Source organism: Athene noctua, chromosome 24 (assembly GCF_965140245.1).
Source record: "Athene noctua chromosome 24, bAthNoc1.hap1.1, whole genome shotgun sequence".
Classification (NCBI taxonomy): Eukaryota; Metazoa; Chordata; class Aves; order Strigiformes; family Strigidae; genus Athene; species Athene noctua.
The window spans coordinates 890100-915422 of record NC_134060.1 but is presented as its reverse complement, the minus strand read 5'-3'; the positions used below and the strand labels follow the sequence as shown (position 1 = coordinate 915422).

The 25323-nt window shown below is 51.2% G+C and overlaps 1 protein-coding gene across 2 annotated transcripts in view; it reads right to left on the bottom strand.

The window, feature by feature from the left end:
• Positions 1-25323, bottom strand: part of GRIK3 (glutamate ionotropic receptor kainate type subunit 3) — a 118356-nt gene that overhangs the window by 53490 nt on the left and 39543 nt on the right. For both annotated transcript variants that reach the window (XM_074926400.1, XM_074926401.1), the window contains exons 2-3: positions 2543-2719; positions 963-1220 (exon numbers count right to left, since the gene is read on the bottom strand). In XM_074926400.1, coding sequence (XP_074782501.1) covers positions 963-1220; positions 2543-2719 — 435 coding nt within the window. The remainder of the gene's footprint in view (positions 1-962; positions 1221-2542; positions 2720-25323) is intronic.

Sequence of the window (25323 nt, the reverse complement as noted above, 5' to 3'; positions counted from 1 at the left end):
ATTAAAATCTGCGGTATTTACCATGCGTCACAGCAAAAGAAAAAAATGAACATGCACTTAGATTTATGAATAGCGTGGTTCATAACGGTCACTTAATCACAACTTGCAACTTTCTTACTACCCTTAGAATTAATTTCTTTTTTATGCAGAAGGTACAAAGCCATGCTGGATGCAGCTGAGCAGGAATTATTGGTATCTAATGTTGCAAGAAGAAATTCAGCAGATGCCTATTGCAAGGAAAAAAAGAGAAGCATGTCCCTCTGCATAGTAGAAGAAATACATTAGAATATGCTACGAAGGGAACATACTGTGACCCACATTTGCAAAACAGGAATGTCAAACTGTGTTCTCATCAGCCCTCCCCTAAAGAAACCATTTGGTTTAGTGGAATTAGGTTGGACAGGCTAGCCAATGTGTCTTTTGTTTTGTTTTTTGTTTTTTTTTTTTTCTTTTTTTTTATCTATAGTGCTGTGCAGTGTTTTGTTTTGTTTAATCATCAACAGCTTCCTTTCTGTGAAAAACTTTCTCAGCTCTGTTTTATAGAATGAGCCAGAAAACAAAACACTTTCCAGAAACGCTTTTGCTTTTAGCTGGGAAACTGCACCCTCAGTGGCAGCCGCAGCCGCAGGTCTTTGCTGGTGTAGATGGCACCGCGGTGCCAAAGGCAGCGGAGCTGAGCCAGGTCACCCCAGCAGTCAATTAACCCTCCCCTTGACCCTTTGTCAGCTGGGGTGGTGCTGGGGGTTACCCACTTTCTAAGCGCTTTGTGGATGAAATGCTTCAGAAAGGATCCCAGGGCCTTCCGCAGCGCTCGCCCGAGTGCTTGGGAACCGCTGTGCCCTGATTATTGGGGGGGGGGGGGGTCGTTTTGCTCCTAGAGTGGATCATTAGAAAAGTTCCTAAATGGGACCCACAACCAAAAATCACCTGAATTTGTCCTTTAAAGCCCCTCCTTTACCTACCTGTACTGTCATCATAAACCACAGTGGCTGACCTCCATTTCAGATACTGCACAAGGTCCAGGATGGCGTGGCTGAGGGAAGCGTAGTCGGGGTACAGATTGACATAGAAAGTGTCCTTGTTATCCAAAGGGTGATGCTTCCACCGAAGCTGTATGTGGGGGACTTCCAGGGCATTGCAGATGGACTGGACAGCGTTGGTGCAGGAGCCTTGGGAAGGTCCGAATATTGCTACGACCCCCAGAGCGAGCTGGTCGCAGGCTGGAAAGGGAAGGGGAGGGAGGGGAAGGAGCCGTCAGTAAGGGACGGGGCAGCCCCGGGGACACAGGCAGCTCCCTCCCGCCCTGCGCCTCGGAGCAGGGGATGGACCAACAAGCTCCTGGGCACTACAGCAGCCCAGGCAAGAGGTAATTACAGCAGCGACACGAGGGGCAGAGTGTGGGGGGGTGGAATTCTGGCAGGTGAGCGTCTGGGCCAGCGGTTAGAGAGGCACAAGGACGTGTCCAGAGGAGGGAATGCGGCTGCAGAAATGGCTGAGCCTCCAGAGTTGGGAAAGAAGTACCCAAGATGATCCAAACCCCCCTGACAAATGTGTTTTTCCGCCAGTTTTAATAGAATTGTTCTCCTGCAAAGTAACGCTTTTCATCGCTTTGTTCAAGCTTTCACTGAGAAATTAGAACAGAACAGCTGCATTTGGGGCTGCGTTTTGAGGGGAAAAAAAAATTAAAGTTTTTCGGAGGAACAGGAACAGATTTTTTCTCAACTGCCTCTGCAGGTCCTTCCAAACAGAACGCTAATGCTTAATGCTGTCCGCAGGGGCTTCGGGGTGGCCACATTTCATGAAAAGGTTTTAGGGAAGCAACTGCTCCCAGCCCCAGGGGCAGGAGCTGAGGCAGACGGTCCCCCCGGCTCTCGGGGGTCCCTGGCGCGGGTCCCGCGTGTTCCGCTCCCGTCCCGGCGCTCGGTGCAGCCAGGCTGGGTGCTCCCGGAGTGCCAGGGGGAGCTCCCAGGGAACCTCCACAACAGAACAGCCTTAAAAAGGGGCAGCGGGGCCGGGGAGCTCGGCTGTGAGCAGAACCCCCCCGCTCCGGTGCTGCCCCGGCGGCTGCGAGCTCAGGCAGCGGGATTCATTTCTCCCGAGACAGAAGGCAACGCAAGCAGCCCCCAGCCAGCAGCTCCACAGCCTTTGCTGTGCAGTCCCATCTCTGCCCTCCCCTTCAGTAATTCAGGTGGGCTGCTGTTATTTGATATTAAAAACTGGTTGTTAGGAAGAGAGCAGAATGTCTGCGCTATGGATGTTACGACTGCCAGGGATACAGGAAAATAAACAAAGGCATGGCCTACAGACCTTTGCTCAGTATTAGAAGCAAACACTGAAAGGAGTTTTGTGAGGTTTGCAGAGGGAAAATAGAAGAGTTGTTCCCCTTATATTAAAATGCCTCTGGAAGGTCAGCTCCGGGAGGAGTTCTCATCTCAGTCGCTGACAAGCGCAGGACAAAATGAGCTGCTGGGGCTCAAGTGAAACCGTGCCTTTCTTTTGCGGAGTAAAAACAAAGCTGCGAAGAAGTCTGCTGTGCTCTTACCTTTCTTAGTTGCTTCAAAGCTGTCGTGGAAGTGTATCCTCTGAATGTCATAGGTTAGTGTGGTGTTAGGCAACAAAGTTCTGTTTCTATTAATAATATTGGCAGAAAATCGGAAGGCTTGCTCCTCGGCACTCATAACCTGGGTATTGGGGCCATCTGCATACTCAAAGATTCCTCCTGCAAGACAAGACAAAACCAGCATTAAGCCACATAAAGTTTGATTCATAATCGCGTGTGACAATGATGAGAAAACCCTTGGACAGAGCTGTGACATTTGCAGGCCGAACGAGGCTTGCTCCAGGACATTTCCTGGACTGAAATAAAGACATTAAAACATTTGGCTTTTTTGTTATATGCTGGTCCATGAAAGTGTTCACAATGCCAGCTTTGCAGGGCAGTAGGGGACAAACTTAAAGTCTCGGAATATTTTTATGAAACAGATGAGTGGCTTCCCATAAAACTTTAGGACCAGACCTTGGGAAGCGCGGCCAGGGTTATTGCTCAGCTGCAGAGATGCTCGGGGCTGGTGCTCCGAGGGGTGTCCGCAGGAGGGAGCTGGCACTGCGCTCCCCCCCGCCACGCCGGACCCCTCCCCGCCTCGTCCACCCACCTCCAAGTCCTCACGCAGGAGGCAGGCGGTGCAGCACTGCTGCTTGCTATTTTTAGTGCCATTTTTAGTGCCCTTGTCATCTTTTATTGTTCCTCCTGTTTAGTTATCCAGGTTCTTCATTCAGACCAGCAGAGAGTTCTGAATTTGCCTTCCCTACAGCTTATCTGCTCAATAATGCACATCGTGAATGCATGCTTTCCCGTGTTCAAAAGTTGTTAATGCCATTACACCTCCCCAGGGGCAACAAGCTCATGTCACGGTATCGCTGGGTTTCTTGGCTCCGTATCTGGGAGTCTTGTCCTCAGTTCCCCACTGACAGCCACTCTAATTGCAGTGACTCAGTGCAGGCGTAAATTATGTAATTGCATGTCCTTGTCGCTGAGATGTAGGCACCATCCTGTGCCCCTTACAGAGCCATGGAAAGACACATAAACCTTGCTCTATCTTATTAAAAAGTAAACCAAAATAATTAATGGATGAGTGAGATAAGCAAGTGCAATTGGTAACAGATGGTCTCTGGGTTCATTAGCAGAAGGAAAATCTTCCTCTTCAATTTAAGGTAGTCCTGAAATGTTTTGTTATAGACAACAGATGTCTACTCAGCCCTCCTAGCTTTCAAGCAACTGCATGAATCCTCCTCCAGCAGCCAGAACACGTTCTCTATCGTTTTTGTGGCAATTTGGTGTTAGCCAGGAGTGCCAGTGTGGCGGGAGCCCAGCTGGCAGCTCTGTGGGCAGCCCTGCCCCGTGCTCCCTCCCAGGAGCCCGACCAAGGCCTGGGCTGGGCGAGCCGCAGCCGCCATGCCTGGAGATTCCCCCAGCGAGGTGCAAAGGCAGGCGCAGGCGGCCTCTCACTTTTCTGCTCCCCATAATTGTGGCACTTCCCTCCTCTTCCCCTGCAGACCTTGTGCATCTGTGTCCCCAGTTGTGAAGTGAGTGTGGTAATTAATTTACATTCATAAACATTCAGAAACGTTTGAGCTGTTCGCTGCATGTCTACGGTAGAAAAAAAATATTACTGATCTCAGTACTAACTTTGGTAATAGGGGGAAGAGTAAATTAAAAAGGGGGTGAATGCTCATTCTGGAGACCCATTTCAGTCCTGTGCAATCTTCAGCAACTCACTTAGGACCAGGCTTTCAATCTGGAACGCCCAGCCGTGTAGGCAGGAGCCTAGCAAAACTCTCCAAGTGCTTCATTCTCACTGGATCATGCCAAAACATTTGGTTATTGACCAGTGCAAGGAAAATCATTCATCCATATCAAAGCTTGCACGTGCTGGTAGCTCAGTCTAAGATTCTCAGGGCAGAGTTTATACACAATATTACAGCAGAAGGAATAAACAAAACTAAAGCGAGCATGAGATTCATCCCTGTCTTTACTGTCCAGAACATTTTAGCAAGGGATTTTTTTGTTTTCTAACATCATCCTGAAGTGATAACGGGGCTCATGTTACATTGATTATCAACTAGCTGACATCAGGCTTTGCCCTCGCCTGGAGCTCTCAGGGTTGCTTTGGAGCATGTCTTACTAGGATAGAATATAGAAGGAGTGGGTATGTGGATTACTGGTGTTTGAACCCAAATAAATTCATGTTCCAGACATCCAACTGGATGTAATAGGCTTTTTGACAGAAAAGAATTTTCTGTGCAGCCACCCAGTACCTTGAATCTAGCGCCCGGCGGTGAGAAAGCAGACAGGCAGCAGTGATGTATTTCTGGTTTGGGTGCTGAATATGTTGGGGCAACGCGGTATCTGCTGCAGTTGCTAAAGTGTTGAAGAGCAGCCGCCACACGCACCAGCCTGCTCTTCCCTCAGAAGCTCGGGGCCGGAGGGCGCCCGCCGGGGCTCTGCAGTGCAGGCGGGCGAGCTGAGCACAGCCCCGGCCCGCCGGCACCGGCTCCGGGGAGCGCACGCTGCCGGCCCGCTTGGCTCGCACGCCTCTCCTTCAGAGATGTTCATTCGGATCATTATTTAAAGAGCCTAATAACCGGCTTGAAACAGCTGATTAATGCATAATCTTCATCATGATTACATAGCATAACTGGCATTAATTTGAAAAGCCAGCTAATTATGAAAATAATTGTTGCAGCTTTTCCATTTGAGCAAAATGGAGACTATCAGCTTGTGCTATAGAGAGAATGAGGGATGTGACATCAGCTGGCTGATCGCCGGGCTGGGGGGGACCCCATGCGTCCCCTCCAACCCTCAACAGGAAAGCTGAAGCCTTGCAAGGCTGGGCCATCTGCTCCAAGTGTCGGGAGAAACAAGCTTGGGCAACTCTCCCTGTGCTCCCCAGAGAGAGTGATCGCATGGGGCTCTTGCGACAGCAACCTCGCTGAGACTTTACTCTTGTAAAAGTATAGAAAGTCAATGGGCTATAAAAAGTCAACAACAAAACAGCTTCCGCTTTTATATCCTACAAATAAAAAAGTTTCATCTTTCTTTCATCTGAGGTAGTAAAACTAAAGGTCTTTCTCTAAACCACTTCTGCCTTCGCCCTATTTTTGAAGTTATTTCAAATGTCGTGGGGGTTAATGGATACTGCTCACTTGACCTGGTGCTAACGACCCTCTCCCAGGACTGCCTCTGTCTGTTCAGGTCCCACTTCCCCTTCCTTCTTTCTTTACCTCCCGTACCTTTGCAGACAGATAAATGACGGCTGTGCTGAGGTCTGTCATTCTCTGTAACGGTCTCCTGAGGTTCACGAGAGTATCTGCTGCCTAAGCTCTCCAGGACGGGCCTGGGCCCTTTCCCAGACCAGTCAGTGCAGCCCACAGGCTCCCCACTGCCACGCCGTGTGTTGTTCAGGTTGATCAACTTCAGGTTGAGTTTATATGCATATAAGTTCTTCCCTGAAAACCCTTTTTTATGCCGTGTTTGTACGGCCTTCAGTGCAAGGGGGTCCAGGTCTGGGAGTCAGCCTTGTAGGAGCTGCCTCGGCACAAATGCTCGGTATCTTCTCAGGCAGGACGGGATCAAACGCTATCAACCGTTATCACTTACTTTTATGTGCTTTTGATGGAGTCATCCGTTATTACATCTGACTTCTTGGATTTTAAATATCAATCACTAGGCAGGTTAAATAATTATTCAGTTGTCTTTTACCTTTAAAGCAGGCTAATTGCTCTCTAGAGGATGTCAATCAGCATAGAGGAAAACACACTAATTAGAATCAACTTCACATCTTATCATTTTATGTTATGTTATTTGATGACCACTGGCATTGCTGCTGAAGTGGGGAGTTTTAAAAATTCAGAATAAGAATCCAAAGCAAGCGCCTGAAACTGTCCTTTAGATCTTGCCCAGGAGAGTGATAGTAGGGCAGGGCCATGGGAAGGAGGCTGGTGCTGCACGTGAAGGGAGGTTTAGCTGCAAGACGCGGAGGATCTCACTCTGAGTAGCAGAAATTAGCCTCTCCGTTCGGGGTAGAATCCCATGAAACACCCAAAATCCCACTAATGCCAATCAGAACAGGCCCAAGTCTGTCTGCATCAAGCAAAGACACTGCTCCCATCCCCAGGTGGTGACACAGGAAGACCTGGGAATGGCCCCTGGAGGGAGCCAGGGAAAAACCACGGTCAGTGGGATGGGCTGGAATGGGAATGGGATTGGGCTGGAATGGGATTGGGATGGGGATGGGATGGGATGAGAATGGGATTGGGATGGGATGGGATGGGATGGAAAAGGGAATCCTTCTCCAGTGCTCTAGCTCATCCTGAGCTGTGGCTGTGCAGGCTGGGTGCAATCCAAGTTATTTTTAGCTTTGTCGAAAGCTAAGTCAAGAAAGTCAAAGTATTTTAGGTTTTCACTTTCTCCCCTCTTCCCCTTTTTAACAAAACAAACAGCTTCATTCTCGGAAAGAAAATTCCAACAGCCCTCAGTGTGCGGTGTGATCTCTTATCTTTTACTCCTTATAAAATCACTGAGTTACTTAGCTTTGAAGAACAACTATTTCTGATAACACTTTTCTCTCCCCCGCTGACAGTGTTGTTAACACATTTAGACAGCTTTCTGACAGTCTCTTTCCATGTGACATCCTGGAAGAAATACTTGTTTTGAAATAGCTCTTACCGAGGATGGAGCCAGCCTGAGCTCCTCCAGGGATATGAGAGCTCCTGCCTCCGTCTCACAGACCTCTCATGCCCAGGGATCTGTATTTTACGTATTTTTTTCTCTGAGGTTACAAAATGTCTTTCTTGCTGAACAACATGGCTGGCTGTGACACGGCAATTTGTCCTCTTCTGATGGGCTCTGTTTTGGGGACAATATTAGCAAAGGGGCCGATCAGGACTGGTACATGTAACTCAGTGCCAGTTCCCCCAGGGTGCCACCGGGCAGGACCCAGGGCGGGAGAGCCCTTCCTCACAGATGTGCCTGCCCCGGGGAGGCTTTGAGAGTTGATGCTTCTGCTTATCTGACCAGTCTGGTGGAGAATATTTCCCTGTCATGGTCCAGGTCCCTCCAGGGCTGGTGTTTATACCGATAAAGAGAAATGAGATAACACTGGTGGGAAGTAAAAGAAGGTTCTCAGGAGCACGGGGTTGTGCACTGGGAATGGAGCTAAAACTTCCAGAGACTGCCCGCCAGCGTGGGACTGTTACAGTCTCTGGTGCAATAACACTGAATGCAGCAGAAGCAGCAAAATCCAGAAGGCAATAAATATATATTAAAAAAAAAAAAAAAAAAAGGCAAAGCAATGACAATTTTTTTCACAAGAAATCTCTCCTTGCACTTTCTTCCAAGAAGCTGCTACTATAAAACACTCCACAGGTAAGTGCAGCTGGAGCTGGAGCTGGCCCCTGGCTCCACCAGGCGCTGAGTGGGGCCCCGGGACCTGATGCCGACACCGAGGGGGTTCCCCGGGCAGAGCCAGAAGCCGCCCGTGAGCGGATGGGTGAGGAAGGCGGCGCTGGGGGCTGCCCTGCCCTGATGCTCCTCCACGGGCTCCCATCCGACACCGCAGGACCGCGGACGGGCTCCGCGCAGGGGCACTGAACAGGGCTTGCAAACTTACTGAAACAAACCTCCTGGGCAGGAGCTGAAAATAATTTCTTAGGCCTGTCAGTGAGTTTCTGATTTTGACAGAACAACGGCGCGGCAGGATGGATCTGAGTTCCTGTCCCCTTAAACTGCTGCTGATCACGCATCAGCCCTGTCACTTCAGCGTGGCACCGCTTGATGTGATGCAGCACAGCCACGTAGCCAAAGCAATTTCAGGCTTCATAAACACGCATCACGCAAGAGAGCCCCTGTGCGGGAATCCGCCGCTGCTGCCGCGCACGGGCCCAAGCTGCCCCTGCCCGCGGAGGCTGCTCTCGGGATGCTAATTGCTAAAAACCCAGGAGGAGGATCTGACTCGGAACACAGGCAGAGGATTAAGCTCAGAGCCGGTGTGTCGGCATTGCTTACACTCACATGCTGCCGGCATTCATCACCCATCTCTTCTCATGAGAATTAAAAAGGAATCGGGCCTGTTCCCGAGCAGACAGACGCAGCTCCCCTGGCAGTTTCTCTGGCGCCCAGGCCCCGGGTATTTCCAGCTGTATTTGGGTATTTCCAACTGTATTTTCTGAGGGCCCCAGGTTCACTCTGCCTCCATGGACTGATGAAGCCCACGATGTCCCTGCCCAACTGGAAGCTTCCCCTGTGTCCATGACACCCTACACCGAGATGGAGCCGGGGGGTGTCCGCGCAGCCCCTCCCTGGTGTGCCTGCCTGCTCCAGTCGCCTCCCCGGGGGCTGCGAGCGCCCGCCTTGTGCTGCAGGTTTGCTCCCTAACGCCCTTCGGAAGAGGCCAGACGTGCCGGGAGGACAACGCTCGCTCTGCTTGGCAGCCCTGTCAGCTAACCAGCAGTGCCGCACAGCCGCACCCGGCAGAACTCAGCACCGGGATGGATTTTAGAGGGGAGAGGGCCGGCTCGGAGCCGCCTGCCCGCAGCCGGGCTCCCCCAGCGCTGCTCCCCTCTCTGGGGGGGTCCTGGGGACCCCACAGCAGCTGCCGGGAGGAGCCTGATGGACTGAGCGACATTCCCAAGGACCTCAGATTCCATCACGTTTTGCAGCATAATGGAAGGCCACGTACTTGCTGAGTAATGCCAAGAAAATTAATTCAAGCAGAAAATCAGATATGCAAAATGCGTCTGTCCCATAAGGAGGGATTTTCCTGCCTGGCAGGACAGAGCCCGTCGCAGCAGGTTGATCCATTCCCAGGAGACAGCGTCTCCCTCTTTTCTCACTTTGATATTGAATATGCAAAATCCTATTTAATTTGCACTGTATTAGGTACTTCATGTCACAGGGGGTGACATTCTTCTCCTATGTATAAGCTGTTTAACAGATGAGCAGTCAAGTGGCAAAGAAATACATTATTAATGCTTCTGGTTAAATTAACTGATTAAAAACACTGTAGCTAAAATGTGCGTATCAGCACTTTACTCACACTAAATGAGAAATTAATGGAATATGGCGGCTTGTTTTTTTAATGAAACATAGATAGGGGTGGTCTGGAAAGGGATGCCACCTCTAATGGCAGTGACCCCTTTGCTCCGCGGGCCACGCAGATTTGTTTTGCTCAGCCCACGCCTTGGGTCGTCCTCGGCGTGTCTGGGCCCGGCTCAGCCCCGCGGGCTGGGCCACCCCTGGGTGTGCACGGGCAGGGGCTGCAGCTCCTGCAAACAAACTTGTGGCGTGCAGCTCCTACTCGCTTGGCCTAATTGGCAATGTTTCCTCTGCCAGTCCTTTGAACAAGCTGTTCTGGTGTTGCATGTTTTACATCTGAGAAAGAGCATTTACCACAGCAGCAGTGCGTAACCCTGACCGAGGGAGCGGATCAAAGCGCTAATCTGAGATCAAAGGCCTTTAGCAGTGCTACAGCAGAAATAAATTAAGTTAGCAACAGATTTCTTAATGATATTTACATTTTTAATTTGCATAATACATGATTAAAATGAAATGGGCTTTTTTTTTTTTTTTTTTTTTTAAGCAGGCTCAATTAATTAAAAAAACCCAAGAATCATAATCTTCTAGGAATAGATTCCTATCAAGATAAGGGCAAAGAAAATGACAAGAAATTTTTAAATTTACCCAACACACAGCTCACAGCGTCGCGCAGATCTCCACAACTGACCAGTGCGTAGCAGCCTGAGAAAACCCCAAGAGGCAGAGCTGCCAGGAGGAGCCCAGTGACACCCAGTGACACCCAGCCTCGCACAGGCTCTACAGTTTTACTTTAAGCAGGTTTATTTCTCTGCAAAAGGTAGATCTCGTAAGCTTTGGGCTACTCGCATTTGAATTGTTCTCATTATCAGATATGTCATCAAATTCGTGCCTGACGAATCTGGCAGCCTTGTGTGACAGGGTTACAGCACTGGTGGGGGCAGGTAGAGCAACTGTCATCTGCTGGGACCGGCGCTGTGTGACGGCTTTGTGGGGGACACGGACAGCGGGGTCGAGGCGCCCTCAGCGAGTTCCCCCGACACCGAGCTGTGTGTGCGGGGACACGCTGGGGGAAGGACCCAGCCAGAGGGGCCTGGGCAGGCTGGGGAGGGGGCACGGGCAAACCTCATGGAGCTCAACGAGGCCAAGGGCAAGGTCCTGCCCACGGGCCGGGGCAACCCCAGCACAAACCCAGGCTGGGCCAGGAGGGGAGGAGAGCAGCCCCCGGGAGAAGGACTTGGGGGGTCGGGGGGTGGAAAACTGCCTGTGAGCCAGCACCGTGCGCTGGCAGCCCAGAAAGGCCCCGTGTGCGGGGCTGCCCCCAGAGCAGGGGGGGCACAGGGCCAGGGGGGGATTCTCCCCCTCTGCTCCGCTCTGGGAGACCCCCCTGCAGGGCTGGGTCCAGCTCTGGGGCACCAACATAAGGACGAGGGGTGATGGGTTTAACCGGACAGAGGGCAGGTTTAGGTGAGATCTGAGGCAGAAATTCTCCCCTGTGAGGGGGGTGAGGCCCTGGCACAGGCTGCCCAGAGCAGCTGTGGCTGCCCCCTCCCTGGAAGGGTTCAAGGCCAGGTTGGACGGGGCTTTGGGCAACCTGGGTTGGTGGGAGGTGGCCCTGCCTGGGGCAGGGGGTGGCACTGGATGGGCTTTAAGGTCCCTCCCAACCCAAACCTGTCTGTGATTCTATGAAATACTTGGGCTCACTTTGATTCATGAGCAATTCAGATTTTGTGTGTGTGGGCTGCCGCAAGTACAGAATTAAACCTCAGTATTTATTGGTGCCTCCAGTTTATGACACCTCGCAGCTGGGGAGGAACAGCTGGGTTGGACCGTGCCCGCTGGCAAAGGCCAAGTCCAACGCCCAGACCTGCCCCGCGGGAGAAGGGTGTGGAAGGAGGCGAGACCACTTGGGCCCTCACCTGCTCTGAGCGATGAGCAGCACCCTCCCCACACCTTACTGAGCTGCGTAAACTCGGCACACGCGTCCTGGAAATCACCGATGACCAAATAAATCAGGCATGTGCAGATGTCATTTTTATGGTCGTGCTCTGGGCTATAAGCACATTTTAAAGTGTAATATATGGGAGAAAAAAATGTTTGAAAGCTTAAAATTATAAGGATCTATAATACAGGGTTTAGGCGACACAGCCGTAAGTGTCTCTTTCTCCTGTGTTTTATTGGCCCGCGGTGTAATCTGGTGCTGGATGTGGTGTCCATCTGGCTCACAGTTCGGGCGAAATACGAAGCAGAGAAGCGAGGCCACGACTGAAATAAATCCAGGCTCATGCCTGTGATTGACTGGGCTTGTAACAAAACCTGCAGGGTGATCAAATACTTCCGATTTGTGTCTTTATTACGTGCTGCGGAGCTCAGCGCTGGCACCGCGTCTCCCCGCACACGCTCCCCAGTTCCGGACTCCTTCCCCCTTTTTCTCACTTATTCCAGAGCAAATTGGGTCCAACTAGTGAATTTGTGAAAATTAGCTGTAAACTGAATACAGGATGTGAAAACCAAACCCACTTTTTTTTAAAAAAAAAAAAAAAAAATTGCCTTCTCAGTTAAACTAGGATTTGCAAATCTCTGGGCTCCTGAGGGACCCCTGGCTCTGGGGCCCAAAACTGCTGAGCCCAGGGGTGGCCTCTGCACAGGTACCGCCTCGGGGCCACCTTCAGGTCCTGAGCTGGTGCCCAGCCAACACACCCTGCCCGGGCTGAAACGCCCCACGCAGGGATGGGGCGTTTCAGTTCCCCTCCGTTTTCCTTCCCTACCAGTTAGGAGCTCCTGTTTTACCTGGGAGTAGACGGATACCTGGTATAAATATGAAATAGAAGGTGTCCTGCAGTGAAACGAAGTCTCACATCAACATTCAACCCAATTAAAATTACAATTATTGCATGTTAATTAAATTCTTCTTAAATATTCATTGCTAAGCCCCATCTTAATAAATGTTAATACCTACCTGGCATGTAGCATATAATATTGAACTTAAGAAATCTAAATTAACTTCTATACTTCATTTACAGTGTAACCCCGTAGCAGCAGTCAACTCATTGTTTCTCATTCTTGTGTTGATGCTTCAAAAATCAGGGCTTTAAGTAAGATGATGCACCGAATAACAAATGCAGTTCTGCAAATATTATGACATATTGTTTGTCATCTGCCCTAAATATTTAACAGTTCAGATTTACAAGAGTTTTATGCCACATGCTGAGAATTTGCTCCTGATAGATGCGGAATTTGATTGATGAAATGATTCTATTCAGGAGCTGACAATCCCAAACCCTTGTTAGGGTCTTTGCTGTTAACATTTTTTTTTTTTTTCCCCTCTTTCTAAAAGAAAGCAGAGAGAGGGGAAAAAAAAAAAAAAAACCTACAGAGCTCTCTGGAAAAATTGTTTCTGCTTAATCCCATCTACTCTCCACAGAAAAACCTTTACGTAGGAAAAGATCAAAGGTCTGTAATAGATTTCAACAGGTTTCCAAGAGGTGTGTGGTGCAGAAAGGAGTTCACGGCTGGAGTGATTAAATTGCCCTGTGCTGCTGGTGCTCGGGGCCGCCAAAGATGTAATTGGGAGATTTAGACACCTATTTTAGCCTTTTCATCTTCCTATTTTAATGTCGTTAAACTGAAGAAAAAGCCAGCCTTTGCCAGGATGTGGTTCTTGCTGGGCGTGCGGGGAGCGGGGGCTGCTCCGGGCAGGGGCTGGGGGCAGCGCTGGGGCCCGGGGCCTGCGCTCCTCGTCCCGCACCGGCCCCGGTGGGGGAAAAATAACACCCGAGCCCGTTCCTGTGGCGATGGGGTTTCCCCTCCCCGTTCCTAGATGGTTACTCGGTGCTGACCGAGCGGGGAGCGAGCAACGGGAGCGTTTCTGGCAGTGCGGGCAGACACAGCCCTGGAGCATCCTGGCGAGAGGGCGGCCGCTGCGCCTGCAGGATCCTTGTTTTGTGAGAAAACAAAGCTCAGGAGTTTTTAGAAATTCCTTCACAATCTACCTTGACTAACGTCTTTCACGGTGAGAAAGATCTGCCTAGGGTAGGCATTTTGTAAACGTGCAACTTGCAAAATTTTTTATGAATGGTTATTCCTCCTTCCTTTTTTCTTTTTTTTTTTTTTTTTTTCTGTTTCTTAATTGTCAATCCTGAATGCCCAGGGTAATTACAGCTGAAAGATTTGCTGACTTAAAAGCAGTACTTTATTCCGGGGAATGAAAGAAAAAAAAGGGAATGACAAAAGGATCTGCTCTGAAAAATGCTTTCATTATTTTCCTGTCATCTGTACTCTCAATTTACAAACAGCTACAGAGGGAGCAGGGGGTGCAGAGGGATGTGCTGAACTGCCCGGCAGCACGGCCGCGAAGGACTTTTACATTCCCCTAAATGATCAAAATGGGCTATTAATAATCTTTTCCATCTGATAAAGAACACGGTGCGCATGAAAGCAGCTGGCGTGGGGCTGCGGCCGGAGCCCTCAGCTGTGGCACCGCTCGCTCTGGGCGTGCGGGGTCCCCGTCACGGGGGTGGGCACCCCCCTGCGCCCGGCCACGCTGCCCGGGGTGCCCGACGCTGCCTCCGGGCCCTCTGCCCAGGGCCGGGCCTCGGCACGTGGCACGTGTGGAGCTGGTGTCACACCGGAGAGGGTGTCACACCGGAGCGGGTGTCCCACCGGAGCGGGGCCCCGGTCCCCTCCGCTCCCGCGGGAACAGGGCTTTGGGGGTGCTCGGAAAGGGCAGCACCCGCTCCGGAGGGCGAGAGCTGCAGGTGCCATTTACAGCACGTCCCTACCCCGAGCTGCTCCGCAGGGATCCAACTGTCACTCTGACAGAGCTGAAGGCGGTTCAGTATGAATTGAACCAAATATGTGCTAATGAAGCTGAATATTCATTATTATGACTAAACAAACTCAATGAATCACAAATTAAAGTGGGTAAATTATTAGTTTGGTAGCTCAGAAAAGGGGAAATTTGAAGACCATTCCAATTATAGAGGAGGTGGAATAGGAAAACTTTATTAATAGATTCAAATCCAATTAAGAATGCATGTTAGTCATTGTATAGTGCTTCACACCTTTGTCATCGGTGACAATGGATGTGACTGTACCACTTGTCTGCTCAGCAGTGACCTAACCGCTTAATTGTTCACAGCAAACCCCAAAGCTTTGACGTTTTGTGAGAATTCCAAGATTTATCACAGTGATCACTGTTTATTTAATGCCGAGGACACTGTTTCCTCAACTACAGCATTATGAATTACCCAGGATTATGTGTTCAGTGGCTCCTATTGATTCATGCAGAGCTCATTAATGAGATACATCACCCAATCATAAACACGAGCAATAACACAGGCCTCGTTAGTGCAAACGAGCAAGCTGCTGCGGGGAGCACGGAGCGGCGGGCAGGTCTCTGGAAGGGTTAATGGGATAATACCTGCTCGGAAGGGAAAAGCGGCACCTGCCTGCGGGTTATCGCTCCCTTCTAATTGCCCCGGCCTTGGGGGGGATTTCTGCCTCTCAGTGGGAGAGGCTGGGGAGCCGGAGGAGTGATCAGAGCATAGAGCAGACCTGTAGATCTAAGGTATGTTTGCTGAACTTTATGGAGATAAAAAGTTCTTACTGCTTACCTGGAGCCCCTCCTGTAGGTGATACTGGAATTAGCCCCTTCAGCCAGCTCTGGAGCTAAAGGGGCCTTTGTAGGAGCCAGGCTTTGGCCAGGCACTTGGCAATGACTGGGAAGGCAGCTCCAGGCTGGGAGCTTCCAGCTTCAGGCCCTGGGCCCTCGCCGCGGAGCTCGGGCCGCAATCTCTGTACCCCTGAGTCACTTTTAGCTCCAGATCTGTCGGGGGTGTACACAGGGCGAGAAGTTGTGGATGAGACTGTGGAAAGTAAACTGACTGGCTTCCTGGAGGATGTTAAATAACCTCTTACTTTCTTGCCTTTTTTTTTTTTTTTTCTGGAATTGTGTTTTTTTCTGCTATTTCCTTCATTTTAGGTGAGTCAGTATCTCCTGTGTAATGGTTGTGCGCTATAAAATAAGCTGGGAGCTATAAACTGAGAGTAGCGTGAATTCATCAGGAAAAAAATGATTTGACAGAAGTTAAGCAAGCTCGGGAGGAAGGGATACTTGTGAGTGGGAGATGCAAAAGGAGCTTAAAATGGGGCTGAGCTGAATTTGACTTTAATTAAAAAGCAAATTCAAGGAAGAGTTTTCTGACAGGAAAGCCGAGGAGTGAAGGTTTCCTATTTCCCACCCTATTTATAAACCAGCGAGCATGAGCTGGCGTTCCTCCTCCCCACAGTGGGTCTGCAATAAACAGATTGTCTGTGGGGAAACCACATGAAGTTGGGCAAAACAATCCTCCCCCTCTTCCTCCGGCGTGTGGGGTGCGCGGCCGTGGAGCCGCCCCACGGGGGTTACTGCTGCCCTGCCTGGGCCGCGGGGCTGAATCAGGGAGCGTGTCCCCGACTTCTCCTCCAGCGTACAGGTGAGTGGTGCAGAACTCCAGTAATTGCTTCAGTTTCCAAGAGCTAAGTGTGAAAAACCCAGATTAATAAGTAGAACAGTCCCTCCGAAAGCAAATTCGGAGAGGATTCTGCAGACGTGCACCCTCCCGTAGTGCTGAGCACCTGGTTTATGCATTGCTTTCTTCTTGATGCGTGTAATATATTTAAAGGCTATTTGGAAAAGCCACAGGGTGACAAGCCAGCTCTAGAAGTTGGGTGTCATGTGCGAAGGCACCCTCTGCCCCGGGGCGGCTGTGCCGAGCACGGGGGGACCGTGTGGCAGCCGTGGGGCTGGCGAGCTGCCGGCTCTGCAGAGCTCTGGGAGGGCCGTGCCCGGGCGGGGGCACAGCCGACTCTGTGCCGCGCTCTCAAAGCCGGCGTCACGACTCAGCCCCTCTGCCGGGGGGGCTTCGTGGGTTCCCGACATTAAAATCAACAAGTAACACATTGGGGCGGTAACAACGGCAATACATGAGTTAGCCCTGGCAATCAGTAGCGTCACTTCTGGTCATGCTGTGGACTGTGCGGTAGAAACATCGCCAAAAAGATCTGAAATTAAAACATGAAGTGAGATATAAGGCTCCTGCACGCCGGTGTGCTCTTCCCTTCCCCTCCCTGTCCCTGTGCAGGGCAGGTGCAGTCCTTGCCCCCTCCCTGGTGCCCCAGCACAGCATCTCTGGAGCAGGAGGGGGGCAGCTACTAGGAGGTTCTTGGGCGTGGAGATGACCTTGCCTTCTCCTGAGCAGGGAGCAGTGCGGATCTCCAGGCTTTGCTCAGGTCCCTCTTGGGTAACTACTTGCAAGAAATGCAGTGTGAATTATTTTACTTCTTAAATACTGTTTATGGAAATACTTCAAGGCCTGACCTAAGTCATATCTCACCAGACAATGAGTTGGAATAACCCTACTGCTTAGCGTTTCACTTGGCTTTGTAGTATAAAGAGACTACTGTAGCTTTATAGTGTAAAGAGAAAAACCAGACACCAGCTAGAAGGCAAGGGGAAGAAAAGATGTGACTTTTAAAACTTGCAGGTGGTAGGATTAAGGCCTAGGAAGATAATTCTTTGCTCAAGACCAGCAGTGAGTTTGGCACCGAGTCCTGGGTACCCAACCCGCAGCGTGAGCTCCCTCCCGCCTCGCCGGCAGGTTCCGGGGACTCGCTGGCTGGAGCTGGGGGCCCTGCACCACCTGCCTGGCCCCCCCCTGCTAGACCGGAGCCCTTCCAGTGCCACGGCGTGCCGCGAGACGCGTGCTCTGTCGCAGGGAGCAAACCAGCTCAGGTTAACAGCCTGTGGCAGCTGCTTTGAGGTTCACCCCCCCCGCCCTCCCAGCTCCCCGAGGAGGACAGGACCGAGCTCAGCCGGGTGAGGACTGCGGCGAGATGTGACAACTGTCTGTAAGCGTTTGGAAGGCATCAGCTCTTATTTGCACAGATCCCAGGAGGGTGAGTGGAGATAGTGAAGATCAGATGGAAATTTTAGGCTGGACTTCAAAAAGAGCTTCCTTGCTGCAAAGCCAACAGACAGAAGGCACAGCCTCTTGGGATGGGAATCTTCCTGATGCTGCAGATAAACTCCCACTGCTGTCCCCCCACCTCTGCCTTCTCCTGGCCTGTGTCCTTAGGAATGCCCTGCCAGAGACCTTGGAGGATAAATCAGTCTCCTGGGAACTGCTACAGCCAGGAAAAACTGCTTTCAGCTGACAGACAACCCCAAATCACAGTGGGTGTGCTGCAGTACGTGTGACACGATCGGGAGCAATGCTTTAATTTAGACACTCGCCTCGGCAGAGCAGCACAGGGAGGGTGATGGAACAAGAAACCTGCAGGGCAGCAGCGTCCCGCTTCTTCCCTGTAGACCAGGTGGTGTCCCAGGCTTCTGGAGAAATCATTTCAGCTGCACCAGGTGCTTCACAACTGTTAAATAAACCAGCTTTCCCAGTTGTGTCTCTTTAAACCGACTGCAGGAGAGGATTAACCTCAGAGCCAAGCTGGCCGCGCCGACAGCTCAGCCCCGAGGCAGGGGGATGGCTGTGAGCGCTGAGAGTTGCCGCCTCTCCCTCAGCATCCCGTCCTCCTGCAGAGACCCCTTCCCCTTTCTCCCCTTGCTCCCTGTGCTTTCGAGCCACCTGTGACAAGTGTCACCCTCCCGTTTGATGGTCAGCACTTGCAGGCAGGAGGGGCGGCCTCTGCCCGAGTCCCGCCCTGACACGCAGCCTCTTCCCCTCGCGCTCCACCTCCTGTGTCACCCCTGGCTGAAAACTCCCTGGAAGTGCCGGAGGCTGCAGACGGATCCTGCCCGACCGAGGCACAGGCAGACCAGCACCTCGTCCCGCTGATCTCAGTCCTCGGCTTTTCCTGGGTGCCAGGCGGCCAGCGGCCTCCCCTCTCCCCACACCCCGCTCCCGTTCCTGTCCCTGCAGCGTCTCAGCCCTTTGCAGGGCGACGGGGACCAAGAGGGCAGTTTGGGGAGGGGCACCTGGTTAGAAAATAATCTGTCGCTTCACAGTGAAAGAAACCCTCACTTCTACATTTTAAAGGAAAGGAAACTGTTATTAAATGCTCTCCTGATACGTTGTAGAGCAAATGGGAGGAAGTGTCTGGAAGCCGTGCTGTAATGACTTGTGATGGTTTGCCACCCAGGAAAGCACTTGGAAGATCACTGGGAGGAAAAATCTTAGTTTACTCTGCAGGAATCTTGGGTTTTACGCTGCTTTTGAGTTACTGTGAGGAGCTTTAGGACACTGAAAGCTCCACTCGGCTGAAGAAAGGACAAAATGTTCCCAGGGTGGAAATTTTGCTCCACTTATCAGTATTAGTAAATTTAAAGCTGCCTCCCTTGCATCACTGCGACCTGCCAGCAGTGACTAAAAATTCACTGTAGTGTCCGTGTCCCCATCGGGCAGGTCGAGTCCTGCTTGCTGGAGGTGAGCTCCCCGGAGAGGCTTTGGCTGGCGAGCGGGTTGCAGCAGTGAACGCTTCCCCCACGATGACAGGCACGACGCGGTGATGGGGAGATTTTTCTGAGCTGTAATTGCTTTTCTCAGATGAAACAGCAGTGGGAACCGGGAATAAAATTGGTGCCATGTTAGCACATTCACAGCTGGGGGGATCCCTTCGTGCTCACGGAATGCAGCAGGAGACCCTGCAAGGGGCTTCCCCCGGGCTGCGGGGAGAAGCACCCAGTGCTGGGGGGTCCCCAGGGAGGGCGGCTGCCGGGGGAGGCTCTGCCTGGCCTCCTGCTCGCTCACAAACGCTTTTATTTTTAGACAAGAGCTTTTGCCAGTGGCCTGGTGATCTGCGGGTGTTTCTTATCCTTGAGGAGAGGCTAATGTGGAAGGAGAAGCGGTGCTTGATATTAAATGCCCTCACTTCAGGGTTTTTCCTGAGGAAAAATGACTGAAGACGTTGAGCAAATGATACAAGGAGAAGCTATCGACTGAACTAGCAAAGCCGCGCCCTTGCTCGGCTCCGCAGGGCTCTGCCACCAAGCTGCCTTGCAGTGTTTCTTTCAAACGGCGCTTCCAGGAGCTGGCACGACCCTTCCCGACGTGGTGTGTTCTGATGGGGGCTTCGTACACATGGACGGGTCACTGGAGGGCAGGGCGATGAGCTGGAAAGGCGCTGGGTGTGTAACTGAAAGCGTTGGGAAGTGAGTCAGAACTTCTGGAACTTAGTCCAGAATGAAGTGCTGAAACCTGGGCGAAACGCACAGAGCAGTGGAAATCAGGTTTTCTTGTCCCTTCTTCCTGCTTTCTAGCAGGAGCAACCTGTCTTTTGAGGATGCAGAAAAACAAAGGGACGCTCTGCAGGCTGCTGCTGTGTGCGTCTGTCCCTGCCGGGCCCCGGGGAGCCTTGCCCAGCCTGAGCTTCAGCCCAGGCTTCAGCACAAAGAGTGACTTGCAAATCCTCTGCAAAACCTGGGCCGTGTCCCTGCCAGTGCCCTACCCCGCTCGCTTGAGAGACTCTAATTGCCATGATCCTTCTCCATGTTGTAGCAATGAAGTGCTTGCTTTGCATAAGCAGGACTTCATTTTGGTGCATTCAAGCTCTGTGTTCAGGGTTTGTTTTGGTCTTGGGAGGCTCTTCCTGATGTATTCATGTTGAACTAACAAATTTTTATTAATGCTTTCAAATGGAGATGAAAATGATGTGTTATCTTAGATGTCAGGCTTGATGAAACCAAAAATCCCACGGGTTCAACCTCTGTCCCTTCTGCTTTGTGTAGCCGAGCCTTAATGCAGCACTGACATTGCATTCCCCCCCCAGAGGGGTGGGGAGCCCGGACTGGGCTAGCGCGGCTGAACCCGCAAAGCTCTCAAGAGCTTCTCCAACTTCATTCATTAATGTGCTGCTAAAACAAGCGAATGGGTTTGAAATGTAAGTTTGGTCTTTCTATTTTCCCTCACCTAAGCAAGAGTACAACTATTTATTTCCTATGGTAGAGTAATCCAGACACAAATCCTAGGAGCAGCCGGGTTAATCTCTCCAGCAATTGAAGCTGGTCAGTAGGACCCAGTGGAAGGGGGAGCATATTGGATTGGGCAGCAGAGATAACCCGACTCATTTCCTTTATCCCTTAGTGAAGGGGCGGGTCACCAGTGCTCTGGGTTTGAGGATCACCCCGCTGGCACAGTCAGCACAGCCGTTGGGGGTGGGCGGCTTTGGGTGCTGGGAGGCAGCAGCTCCCGTGTCACTGTGGGGTCCCCGCGGAGCGGCTGCGGTGATGGGGCCTGAGCGAAGGACGTCCTGCGGGGAGGTGTGCAGCCGTGCACCTCCAATACTGCGTTCAGCTTCGGGCCCCTCGCTACAAGAAAGACCTTGAGGTGCTGGATTGTGTCCAGAGAAAGGCTGCGAAGCTGGGGCAGGGTCTGGAGCACAAGTCCTGTGAGGAGCGGCTGGGGGAACTGGGGGGGTTCAGTCTGGAGAAGAGGAGGCTGAGGGGAGACCTCCTGGCCCTCTGCAACTCCCTGACAGGAGGGTGCAGAGAGGCGGGGATCGGTCTCTTCTCCCAAGTAACAAGCGATAGGACAAGAGGAAACGGCCTCGAGATGCTCCAGGGGAGGTTTAGACTGGATATTTCTTCACCAAAAGGGTTGTCAAACATCGGAACAGGCTGCCCAGGGGAGGGGTTGAGTGACCACCCCTGGGGGTATTTGAAGGGCGTGTAGATGTGGCACCTGGGGCCATGGTTTAGTGGTGGCCTTGGCAGTGCTGGGTTAACGGTTGGACTCGATCATAAAGGTCTTTCCCAACCTAAACGGTTCTGTGATTGCAGAATTCTATGTACGTGCTTAGGTATTGCTTTTTCCTTCTATGCAGATTTTACTGTTAATTATGCTATTCTAGCTTCCTCGTCCAGAACTCCTACAAGCCTGTATTTTTGATCTCAAATACATCTTCCTAGCAAACCCGGAACGTATTATTACAGAGTATATTGCATGAGTATAAGAAACTTACTTTTTTCTTAAGAGTTCTTTAAATAATCATTGCTTGTTAAGAGCTGAAACAAAGGTACATAAACGTCTATTTCTGGAGGAGGGACGTTCGCTAAAGGTCACAGGGAGGCGTGTGAGGGTTGCCTGTGGAGCTAAAGGGATAACCACAAATGCCTGCCTCAACCACTCTCATCCTCCTGACGCTCACCCAGCACCAGTGCAGCCTCTTCTGCAGGAGGGGAGGGGAAAAGGCACCTCAGCTGTGCTGAGGGGTACCTGTGCTGAATATTTCTGTGAATTTTCATTTTTTTAAAGTAGTATCAGATATTAATAACTAAGCCTTTTCCTGGTTTAATAAAAAGGAATCTTCCCCGTGTCAGAGGCAGTATCAGAACAATGGGGCCAATTAACTCCCAGAGTTTCCCTGTGACCTTTGAAGTCTGCGCTGAGATGCATTTTGTATAAACAGACTAAAGTAGTATGGAAGGACGATGGTTGTTTCTTCAGTTTAGAAGCAAAACCGGCTTTCCTTAAACACGGCAAGTGTGCACAGAAAGGTCTGCAAGCCGAGTCCCGTGGCCAGCGCAGAGGCAGGTATTGCCCCCCAGCCTGTTTCAGAGCCGCAGTCGTGCCGTGGCGTGGCCAGTGCTTGGCCTCTCCTGGGCTTTGCCCTTGGGCAAGGAGCTGCCTCGAGCCGTGGCTCGCCCGGGCTCCTGGGGACAGAGCCAAGCTCCGCGCTGGGCAGGTCAGCTCAGCTCGGCCCGCGCCTGTGCCCGATGCCGGCCCTGCCCCGCGGCCGGGGGGTTCCGCACCAGGACACCCTCCCCTGTCCCGCTCCCGTCCGGCCCTGGGCCGCCTGCGCTGGTCAACGAGGTGGCTGAGGGCAGAGCTCCAGGGGATCGGTTTAATTACCAGGTTACGAGGTATTTGTGCCTAATTAACTTCAGCTCCGCTCTCCTCCCATGACCCAAACTTAGTTAAAACACCACGTCGGAGTGCAGACTTCTAACAGGTTCTCTAGGAGGTGGCTGTGGCTTTATCTGCTGATTAATAACCACAAGCTGGATTGAAGGTCGCAGTGTTATGTTCTCCATGGGTGTATAAAAATAAACACAGAAGACGTCCTCTCAGTACTTCTGTGCAGGCATTGTGCAGGGGCCCAGAGCATAAACATGGCCGTAAAATCATTGTAACATCACACAGCTCAATGACAATATATTGTCTAATTATGGAAAGCTCAAAGACATCCCCGAGAAGATATAAAGTGGAAATGTAGCTCTATGGATGGATCCAAGATGAATCCTGAGGAGACTGGGTAAAAGCAATGGGTATTAATGAGTAGCACAGAAATAAGGACTCAAGGAAATTCAACTATAAAAAGATGGGAAAAAGGGGTTGTCTGTATAACTAGGAAACAGCTAAAACAACAGACCAAAAGGGAAACATAAAGCTGGAAATTAGGTAATAAATCTCTGCCCTCATCAAAGAAGAGACAGTTCTATTGGAAAATAAAAACAACATTCTAGAACACAACAAAGTGGAATTTATAGTCCAATTAAAAATGCACAGCTAAAAAAAAAAAAGAAAACCTCGAATACTTTTCTACTTTAGGTAGAATACAGTGAGAACACAGCGTATGGCGGGGGAAGACGATTGGAAACTGGAAGCAAACGCTAGCTGGGATGTGCATCTGATGAAAGACACCTCTCTGCCTCTGAGACGCTCTGCAAAGCCACAGCCTGCTTCAGAACTCCTCTGGACTTCGATTCATCTGCTTTACGCCAGTCAAATGTCTGGCTCTGGTGCTCCAGCCCGAGGCTGAGAGACCATGACAAACGGAGCCTGGGGAAGGGGTGGTCTCGCCTGTCCCGTGCCTTTGCTCTGGGTTTGCAGGGGACAGCTGCACTCCGTGACAGGACTCTGTGAATCTTGTAGATGGGAGTTAAACCTGACGCTTTTAAACTACTGGGAGATGCAGCTGGAGACTGGGGGCAGGATGGGGGCTTGTACCTGGAGTGGCAGCAGCAGAGGAAGCTGCGAGAGGAGCCCGGAGCAGCCCTGTGGCTCTCATCCCCCAAAGGAAATGCGACGTCAAGCATTAATGTGGCTACAAAGCTAATGAAACAGCCTACAGCTCAATGACAACAGATTGTCTAATTATAGAGGCCACAAAGGCAGCTTTAAGCATCGTATAAACCAGAAGTGCGGATCTGAAGATGAGTCTTTAACTCCCAAAGAACAAGGAAGGGGGAGGAACGCTCTTGTGCTGCACAGGGAGGGCACCTTCCTCTCTGCCAGCTGGGAGGAGAGAGGGGCCCTAGTAGTGCTTTGGTGGGGAAAGGGAATATCCAAGCGTCTGTGGAGGGAGGGAGAAAAGCAAATCCCATTATTATCACAAATGCTCTGGAAAACTCAGGGCAGCTTTTGCATGAGCAACCAGAGCTGTGTTAGCCACACAAACCACACTCCCTGCGGGGATTAAATAAACTTCCTCAAATTGCTTCAGACATTTTCCACTCTCTCCACTCATTTTATGTGCAGAGTTCAGCCAGACACTGTTTCCTATTCGAACACCACTTGTCACTTATATTTGGGTCGTTTTTCTTCTCTCTGCCAATACCTTGTCCTTGGGGCTCCCGAGTCTCGTGTCCTTCCCCAGAGCAGCTCTCGGCACGGCGAGGGCACGCCGCCGCCCCGGGCCTGGCCCGCAGTGAGCCATCGCTGGGGCGTCTGTGCACCAGGGCCGGGACTCAGCTGCCCGGCCCGTCCTCCTCTCCGAGGGCACTGCTGTCCTTTCTCTCTGCGCTGCTGGGCAGCCCCTGCCCTGCTCCCTCCTGCCTGGGCCCCAGCCCTGCTGCAGTGCCGGCAGCGCTGCCAGCAGCACCAGCTGGTGACCACGTTTCTGTCTGGCTGCTGCTTATCAGGAGTCCAGCCACAGCCACTCGCACTCCAGCAGTGAATTATGATATAAAAATAAGCATAGGCCTGATTATTGGCTTTGTCTGCTTTTTGCAAACAGATGCTCCATTGTTTATTGAGCCTGTTCTCTAAATCCACCGACACGGACGTGGTATTTTAGATTTGCCGACACTCTTGTATCTTAATTTTTTTAAGCACCCTTTAAAACACCCAACAGATGCGTTTTGCTTGTTGTCTGTCAGCATGTCCTTCTCCCACAGGACAGGGTTTAGCAGTGACCCGAGGCCAGAAGAGCTTTGTTTCCCAACCCTACCAGAAAAGCAGAGCCCACCACAACCTTGACCTAAAGAAAACGTGTATGTGTGTCCTGGAGCCTCCCCTCATCGATGCTCAGGGATTCACCTCAAGGAGAAACTTTCTTGTGCTGGAGCTGACCCCTGGCTCAGAGTCTGTTAACTTTCTTCTAGACAGCATGAAAAGATGCTGAAGTAACGGTCATTAATCACAGATTGTCCCATCTCAAAAGCTGAACTCTTAGGAGGTTGCCCAGTGCATGTTCTCTGCTCTGCTGGATGACCAAGTAGTTACTTCTGGTGCCCATATAGAGTTAATTTGCTCAAATACAGGTCTTCTGTGAATGCATTGAAAAAATTAGCTTGCGTCAAGCATTCTTATCTGTAAAATGGTGTCCCTTGTCTATTTGCAGGCACGGTGTATACATGGCAAGTAGATTCATTAAAAAACCCCAATGGGGAATATTTTGCAATATTATGCCTACTGTAGTTGGTATGCACGTGTTGGGCAGAAGAGAGCCTCTGCTTGTTCACTGTGCTGTTTGTGACATTTTCAAATCTCAGCCCTGTCCCATCTACCAATATTGCAAGA